The following is a 10,000-nucleotide window of genomic DNA, read 5'->3' as shown; positions in this document are numbered from 1 at the left end:
ATGTTAAAGGAGAACGTAATAACGGCATTATGTATATCGGTTAGGCTTAACGATCTTTTAATTACATTTCTGCCCCGCAACAGAGGAAAAACGGCCGGACTCCCTGACTTTATGAAATGGACTGTATTAATTCAGGTGATCTTTATAATCAGATATTCACGCTTGGACCTGCAAGGTAAATGAACAGAAATGTAAGTTTATGACTTTGGCTCTTTATGACTTCATGAGACGCAGCTTGAATATTGTATAAACCCGGTTTAATGTTAATAAAGGTGAGTCGTAAAAAGGGCCCGGCACACCTGCATATTGCAGTGCACAGGGCTCTCGCTCCGGGCCTTCGTTTAATTCAGAGACATCGCTCAGAGCGAGATACTTATATGTTTATTTAAATGGAGAATCGAGGATGGGCCTTGTCAGATTTTTCTTTTTATTCAGATGGAACGGCTTATTTTATCCTGAAATTTCACCGGATGATGTAATTTTGAACAATGTTGGTGCTGCCTTGTCCTTTTTTTTATTTTAAAACGTACAGAATGTGTTACGAACATGTGGGTCATTACGAATAGGCGTTGTTTTTTATTTGAAAAGAAGTTATGCATTTCATCGAATTTAGAAAACTAGTTATTCCTTTAGATCTCTATGCATGGCAGATGCTTGGAATTATTTACAAAACTTTGTAATTATATATTTATAATCTACAAAGCTATTCTATGATGATTACATTATTACTAATCACAAAACCTTATGTGTTATATATTTTTTATTTTGTCTCGTACAATTCTTTTGAGGACATTCAAGTATTATAAGTACCATTACATCTTCCGGTACGTGGGTAAATGGGCTCTGTCCAGACATACACCTGGAGCTTCTACTTGGATATTATTAGATATAGATTTTTTATATATATGACTAATTTATAACTAGACGGCAAATGGTGTGACAGATGGGCTGAGGGTCGTCATTGTGTTTGCCCCCTCCTCCAAAAAATTTGACAGTCAAGATTTCCTTACTTTAGGTATTAAAGTAGTTTGAAACTACGCATAAATTTATTTTGGCTTACGACCTCTTGAAGAGATTATGTAGATAACGTAAAACGAGAAGTTTCACATTATGTTAAAAAGGGGACGTGGAAGCATCTTATACTATTATAGTAAATGTCAACCATTACGTTCCATTTGATGTTAATTGATTATCCAGGCATTTACAGTTAAACAATATTTAAAAGTTCCGTTTTCTGTTTATCCGTCAAATAGAAAACGAAGTGTATCAGTTCTTCATACGAGGGGAGGACGGAGGTTCCCCTCGCCACCACACCGACGTTCCAGTGACAATCTTCCTGCTCCCCTCGGACGATCACCCGCCTCAGTGTGCTCGCAAATACACCCAGTTCTTCGTTCGGGAAGATGCTGCCACAGGTAAGGCTGGTGATAACATAAAAGCATGTTGAAAGTTCTCTGAAAGTTTTAAGGTATCTGTTTATTCTAAATGTCCTTCAAAATCTTATCCGTTGTTTGATTCCAGGTTTCTATTTTAGAATGTGGATGGGTCTATTGGTTTTAAAATCGTTCGAAGTTTATCCTCAGATTACTGTATATGAAAAGTAGATTTGCTGATCGATATTAATATTTTGTTAAACTATTTGATTGCATGTGAAAAGTAAAATTCATTATTGTTATGAACATTAAATATTATGGTTACAAACGAAATGAAATGTATTCGGTAAATTTAAAACTATTACATCTCTCTCTCTCTCTCTCTCTCTCTCTCTCTCTCTCTCTCTCTCTCTCTCTCTCTCTCTCTCTCTCTCTCTCTCTCTCTCTCTAAGTTTTTGTATAAATCTTTTTTTAAGTAATGTGCTTTCTGTCACATATCTTTTATTTAAACTAGTGAAAACAGCCCAATGCTTTTCTAAAGCAATGTAGTGTATTTCAATTTCCTTTTGTTTATTTTGTACTTTAATCTTTTATTTTATTACAAATATTTTATGAAGTGAAGTTTTGCAGCAAAGAATTTTCATTTGTAAACAAGATAGGAATATACCTGACAGATGGTTAAATTAAGTACATAGTAGAAGTTATCTTTTGGTTAATATTACGAGAAAAGTAAATTCCTGTTGTACTTAGAGCTATCAGCATTCTGACGCGGGAATAGATATTTATTCGTGTATTTATTTCATATTAAATAAATCTGTGTTATGACGAGTATCTAAGTGTTTTTATGTAAGACTTTATGAAACATTTACAAGATTATTTTTATCGTCACTAGTACAACGGTATGTAGAGTCTACTTTTATTACATCGGTGAACGAAGTTGTAGAATGTTATGCTTTTAGTTTTGTTAGTTTGTTTATTAGTAATAATATACCTCAAGTTATTTTGAAATATTTATGCAAATTTCACCATAGGTGGGCGTTATCACTGTCAACAAGTAATTGGATTTGGAGAGATCGGGGTCGGGACAGGGGACCTTTCGTTATTGATTCCTATCTTAAGCCTAGATTTGACTATTCTGAATGCTATTGTTATTCAGTTATCATTGTTGCTTTTATTGTAGTTAGCATAAAATAATTCCTATATTTTCATGACTTTTTTTTTTTAAAGGATGAATCCTAGATCTGACTAAAAACCAAAGGTTGTAGATTACAGACGATAGACTAAATATTCTTTCAGTGACTTGTGTATTGTTCTCATTTATTCTCAGAGAGGATCTTGGTGTAATATTTGTTTTTTTGTGATATTCGTTAGGCACGGTGATCACGTCTCTATGGACAGAGGGCCCTCAAGAAGTGCAGTACAGCATCTTGGTCAACGAGGAAGGCACTGGACCATCTGCAGAAGAAGAAAGTGAGCTTTCTGGCAGTCATGATGCTTCGGGTCCCTTCGCCATAACCTCTGGAGGACTCTTGGTTGTCAGACATCCTTTAGATCACGAAAAGCATCATACTCACAGGATCACAGTTACCAACCACACGTTAACAACACCCCCGGCTTTGGATTACATGACCATCTCAGTAGTGGTGAGTTGAACATGAGGAAGAAATTAAAATGATTGTACAAATATATGCAACTGGGAGACTGACTGTTATTATTATTATTACTAGCCAAGCTACAACCTTAGTTGGAAAAGCAAGATGCTATAAGTCCAAGGGCTCCAACGAGGAAAAATATCCCAGTGAGGAATGGGAACAAGGAAATAAATAAACTACAAGAACAGTAATGGACAATAAAAATATAATATTCATATTAACGTTTTTGTTTCTCCATATCACTTTCAGGTAATGGATGTCAACGACTGCGCCCCAAGGTTCAGCAGCTCCTGGTACGAAGCCGTAGTTGCAGAGAATAGCGAAGTCGGCGCAGTTATTACCATCCTCACTGCCACTGACGATGATGATGGAAACAACGGCCAGGTAAATGTCATTTCCAGGTTGACCTTTTTGTCGTTTCATTCGGGAACCAAGTTAAAGCATTTTCGTTGGTATGCCGATGAGTGGGAGAGACTTTTGTGTATGCTGCTTGTGTTTTGGTGGAGATATGTGCTGTACTGTATCGTTAAATAATGAGATATTCACTTATTGATGATGAAAAGCTTTGGAAAAAAGACGAGTCGTATGTTATTTGTGAACTAATTTGCAAATTAATCCAATTTCCCCCACTTTTTTTTTTTTTTCACGATTGCTTATCGTTTTTTTTTAAGGTCAATTTATGTGAGGAAGTATACCCTTTCTTGCTTTGGTAGGTAATATGCTACATCCATATATTAGAAAGATGTCTAAATGATGATGTCCTGGTGATTGAAAAGATATTTTTATCTCTAATGATCTACTCAATGACAATGTCAATATACACGTTGACCTGTGACATATGGCATTTAAGCAATTATGTAGTTATTTGAGCATTACAATTTTCCTGGCAATACGCATTATAAGGTTGGGACGAAAATTTAGGTTTTTGTAAAAATAAAAGTTTAAAAAATGTCATTACTAGGTTTTAATATTTGTTTGTTGTTAAGTAATTTGAGATTACTTAATTAACGTGACTGAACACTTGTTACGTGACTGAACACTTGTTAGATGTCAGAAGTGGGTATTTGATTATGATTTTTTACTCTTGGCACGTACTTCAAGGCACTTCGGAAATATTCTCTTCTTATGTTTTCTATAAGGCCGACTTCCTGAAATAAAAGTGTTTGACAATTTAGTTTTGTTTGTAAATAGAATTTTCTATGCCTAACAGCGTTAGTAGCTATTCTACTTCAATAGCAGGCAGTGTCATACCCTCTTATTTAGGATTACACCCTTACAAGCATAAACCAAGAAATGTGTTTTTTATGGTTTGTTTACTTCTAATTACCTGTCTTTCTTGAAATATTTAATTATAACGAGCTTACATTCCGATATGAAAAATTATAAACTTTGTTTTCTTGTATATCTTATTAGGCTTGTACGAACAGCGACTAACTTTTAACCAATGTTTTCCCCTTCTATCACAGTATCGACTTTGTGTCTCCCACCTCTTGTCATGATATAACGGCCCCCCGGAGGGGGGACGGGTAGAATGGTCCGGGGTATAGTGCGGAGGTAGCTTGAGGCTGGGAATCTGGGCTGGCGAGGTGGGGTGGGTGGGAAGTGGTAAGTTTGGGATCCTGGAATAGGTGAATAGGAACGGAAGGAAGATGAGGAAAAGAAGTATGGAGAGAAAAGAATGGGAAAAAGAATTTTTTGGGGGGTGGCAGTGGTGACGAGGGAAGGGGGAGCGGTTTGACGAAAGAGCTATTGGCCCTTTGGGGCTGGTGGGGGCAGGATGGGGAGCAAGAAGCTTTTTCAAACCCGCGGGGTGCATTGACTTTATGTTCTGGGGGAAGAATTCTGAAAGTCAAAGAGCTCTCAATATTTTTCCTGGTACCCATCGTATATGTTTCTCTCTCTATTTTTTTCGGTGGAGATACTAAGGAAGACACCACCACCCTCTTTTTCTCTGTCTCCCACTCTCTCTCTTTTTCTCTCTGTCATTTATCTAGTTTATCGTAACATGCATCAAGCTGTCTTAGGCGCTTAACCCGACTTATATTTCTTTTTCTTTTCAATATCTGCGGTTGTAATGTCATTCTATTTCATTCATATTTTCAGTGAATACGCATATTTCTCTCTCTCTCTCTCTCTCTCTCTCTCTCTCTCTCTCTCTCTCTCTCTCTCTCTCTCTCTCTCTCTCTATTATACCAGGATTTTAGTTAACGCATTTGACTATATTCTTTGTTGTCCCTACTGCCAAGTGCAATATTATTGAACTTTACATTTTGATGTGCAGAGTTAAATTGGTGATACGCTTATCTGCATTTATTCTAATGATCGTGGCATATATTTTTCCCAATAACCTAACTTCATACACCCCCCCCCCCCCCACCTCTTTACGCACGAGCGTACAAGTGTTTATAGATTAGCATTTAGTCCACATCGTATAGATAGATATTCATTTGAACATTTTCTCTCTCTCTCTCTCTCTCTCTCTCTCTCTCTCCTCTCTCTCTCTCTCTCTCTCTCTCTCTCTCTCTCTCTCTCTCTCTATATATATATATATATATATATATATATATATATATATATATATGTGTGTGTGTGTGTGTGTGTATTATGAAGCATTATTAAACAGATGAAAATGGAAAGGAAAAAAATCTAGAAAAAAGGTGTTTTTATGCCCTTATGTAAGAAGCCAAGAGGGAAATTGGGCGTTGAAACAATTGTGGGAGATATGAGAATGAATTGGGATTGGTAGATGTTAATAGATAATATAGTACTAAATGGAGATGGTGAATTGCAATTGTAGTAACTAGTGAAAGAATTTAGAAGTGTTTGAACATGGAGAGAATGGAGAGCAAAAAGGTGAGCAGTGTTATGAGGGTAATTGGAAACCAGGAAGGTGAATTAATTATTATTATTATTATCATTACTTGCTAAGCTACAACCCTAGTTGGAAAAGCAGAATGCTATAAGCCCTGGGGCTCCAATAGGGAAAATAGCCCAGTGAGGAAACGAAACAAGGGGGGGGGGGGGAGGGGGGAAAAAATAATATATTTTAAGAAGAGTAACAACATTGAAATAAGTATCTCTTATATTAACTATAAAAACTTCAACAAAACAAGAGGAAGAGAAATAAGATAGAATAGTGTGCCCGAATGTACCCTCAAGCAAGAGAACTCTAACCCAAGACAGTTGATAATGTTAATATGGTTAGACGAAATATGTGGAAGCATCCAACTCTTTTGGAATGCCAATTGAAGTGTAGGTGAAGATTTTTAGCGCCCCTCTTCTTTATGGAAGTGAAGTGTGGGTAAAAGATTCTTACGAGTATAAGTGGCAAGAAGGCTATAATAAGTAAAAGAATGTATGAGATTGTTTTGAAATATAGTGTATACTTACAAAAAAGGTATCGAGTTATTGATAAATGGAGTGGAAGACTTAGAATGCTCTGGATATATGTGAGAAGGTTTAGGATGGATAGGATCTTAATATCTAGGAGGCGTGTAGGGTCGAGTGCCACAGTTTATGTGAAGGGGTTCGAAGTGCTTCTCTTGAGCCTTCTGTGTAGGTATGAAGCCGCTAGTGTTGTATAGGCTTCGGTACTGGGATATCATCCGCTCTTAAATTTTTAAGGTATGAATTGGACAGTAACCGTTATGTTGTAGTTTCTGTTGATTACAAATACGGTCAGACATATTAGAAATTCGTGGGAGTACATAGTTGGTAAAAAAGTGTATGCTCCTCGGCATGTTATTTATGTGACAGCGGTAAAAGGAAACCGTGTCAGAAGTTTGACACAAAACAATAAAAACTATACGAGGAGAGAATAGTTAAAAGCCCCGTTGATGGAAATGGAAAAAAAACCTTCTGGACTAGAGTATCAATTTACGTTATACTTTGGTTGACACCATATCGTTATCAGTTCGTGCTGACTCCGGATTTTTTTCCCATCACGAATTATTTGCATCATTCATAACTTTTGATGGGAAAGTAAACACGCCAAGTAAATACACACGCTAGTACGCACAATGATACAATAGCAACGATGAAGTCGTTACTGGCCAGGGAAAAGTTAGTTTCTCAAAATCGCTTTCATATTGTTTCGAAACGTTTTATTTTTTTATTGGAAGGGAGTTTTCGATAAGCCAACTATCTGTTCTATACGCAATTCTTTTCTTAAAGGTAATCTGCAAATACAGGTTTCAAGTTTTTATTTTTATTATTTTTTTTATAAACAAACCTCCCGTAGATTATTATCTAACTTTTTATGTCAAAAAAAAAAAAATACATTTATAAATAAATGCATTTCAACTTTTATTCCAAAGTGTATTGTCAGTATAAAAAAGATATAGATCATATTGCAATTCTATGAGTACACCAAACTTTCCATTTTGTGGGGATGCTTGCCCTCAACATTTTTCCTTTTTTTTTTCCTCGCTTGTGATAGTCATACCCGGCCGGATTTTGGACATAGTTTTAGTAATGTTTTCTTCTAATGGGGAGCGATTGCTTACGTTATGTGTACGGGCACATTGTTTATATATACAGTGTGTGTATATATATATATATATATATATATATATATACACACACTATATATATGCATATATATGTATGTATATGCATATATATATACGATATATATACATATATATACAGTATATATATTTGTATATGTATATATATATATACACACATACATATTTATATATATAAAATATATATATATATATATATATATATATATATATAATGTTTTGAGTGTATTTTTACCTTTCAGGGAAATTGCAGTCTTTTGTATTATTATTTATATCCCAATCACCATGCAACTGAAATTAGAATTCAATTGTCATCGAGTTTAGATTTAAAATTTACATATTTTAGTGTTGTTAAATTTGGTGATATTTTATCGACTGTGATTGGTTTTCCATTTTAAACTTTACTCGATTATTTTAATGTTATGGATATACATCGACTACAGTGGGTAGTGCGAGACGACCTGTCTATCTACATAGGAAATTTTAAATATATTTCATCGTTAATATTTCCGAATATTGTTTTGCTTTCGTGGCTATAAGAGCCTATATAATTCATTATTCTCTCCGCAGCTGTTTTAAAATACTGCTATAGTAATTCTTCGTTCACTCAATTACAAGCAGATAACTCGGGGAACTTTTTACCTATAGCTATTATATACTAGAACTGTTACCTTAGTCTTTATATATATATATATATATATATATATATATATATATATATATATATATGTGTGTGTGTGTGTGTGTGTGTATCACCCACGAATGGCATTTATTACCGAATTCTATCTTGGGAATATATATCCACTTGGAATTCATCTTGTGGTAACATGTGTATATATATATATATATATATATATATATATATATATATATATATATATATATATATATATATTATATATATATATATGTATATATATATATGTGTGTATATATATATACATATATATATGTGTATATATATATATACATATATATATATATATATAATATATATATATATATATATATATATATATATATATATATATATATATATATATATATATATATATTGTAGCGCACCAGAATCATCCTGACTTTTTTTTCGTCTTAGAATACTGATTTCTCTGTCAATTAAATACTAATGTCAAACTCATAATAATCATTCAAACAGTAAAATAAAAATATGTCCAAAGAACAATTTGGAATTAGCTGAAAACAAAAATTTTTATTTTTTGATGTCGAAAAATAATTTTTACAAAATATTTAATATCAGCCATATCAATTTTTTGGCGACACGTAAAAACATCACTTAATTATTATTATTATTAAGTATGTCGGTTATTGCCCTTTCAAATTTGAGGAAACGATTAAAGATCTATTGTGATGCTCCATCGAAAGATCTTTAGAGATATTTATTTGATAAGATATTCTTAATTATGTGAGTGTCATGATGAAACAGAATGATTAGATTTGGTGTCAGTGTGTTAATAAAGCAGGAACAGCAAAATAACAAGTTGAAATGATGAATACAAAAAATATATCCATATACACCTTTTTCTACTTTGGAAAATTCATTCCAATTATTTATAATTCCATGCTATTTTTAAAAGCCGTTTTGTAACAGAGCTAATTATTGTCCCTTTCCTAGTATGGAAATACCATATGTATGAATAAGAAAATTAGTATTATTATTTTTATAATAATTGTTTTCACTTATGCGACCAAGACAAACTCGATTTTACTCCCATATGACTTTTTATTAACATTTATTAGAATCATGGAACCATTGGTCTACAACAAGTAATATATCATATATTTGTAATAATTATGATTTAAATGCCAATTTTCTCCTCATTCTTTTAATTACGCCTGACTTTGTAGTAGAGCTTGGCAGTCACGACGCCAGTATATAATGATATAATGAATCAGTCAATCGCCTGGTAGGCTACCAGTATTCGGTAAATTTTAAAAGTGATTAATTGGTGAATTTTATTTTTATCTCATTTCCTAACAATCTAGCAATATGGCTTCTGCTTTCATATTTAAATGATTTCGTATTTATGGCAATATACTAATATTTTTCTTCTCTAAAAAATGAATGAGAATCTTTTATGTTTATTTTTAGTGGAGATATTAAGCCTGCTTAATCGTGGTACTGAACACATGCGGGTAATTTATTTGCACAGTCCCTAAAAAGTGATGAAGTGGTGAACTTTTTTTTATCTCATTTCCTAACGTTCCTCTTGTTTGGCAATCTGGATTCTGCTTTCATATTTAAATTATTTCGTAATTATGGCAAGTCACTAATATTTCTCTGTACTAAAAAAGGAATGAGAATCTTTTATGTTTATTTATAGTGGAAATATTAAGCCTGCTTAATCGTGGTACTGAACACATGCGGGTAATTTATTTGTAGTGGCAAAAATGAGAGTTCCTGTTATGTAAGTGTTGAAGAGATGGT

At 33.5% G+C, this 10,000-nt stretch overlaps 1 protein-coding gene across 1 annotated transcript in view; it reads left to right on the top strand.

Annotated features, from left to right (window-relative positions):
- LOC137642659 (fat-like cadherin-related tumor suppressor homolog) overlaps window positions 1–10,000 on the top strand; it is a 211,370-nt gene that overhangs the window by 75,592 nt on the left and 125,778 nt on the right. The window contains 3 exon segments of the mRNA XM_068375426.1: window positions 1,254–1,415; window positions 2,745–3,016; window positions 3,275–3,409. Of these exon segments, the coding sequence (XP_068231527.1) occupies window positions 1,254–1,415; window positions 2,745–3,016; window positions 3,275–3,409 (569 nt within the window).

Source organism: Palaemon carinicauda, chromosome 6 (assembly GCF_036898095.1).
Source record: "Palaemon carinicauda isolate YSFRI2023 chromosome 6, ASM3689809v2, whole genome shotgun sequence".
Taxonomy (NCBI): Eukaryota; Metazoa; Arthropoda; class Malacostraca; order Decapoda; family Palaemonidae; genus Palaemon; species Palaemon carinicauda.
This window is presented reverse-complemented; position numbering and strand designations above follow the sequence as displayed.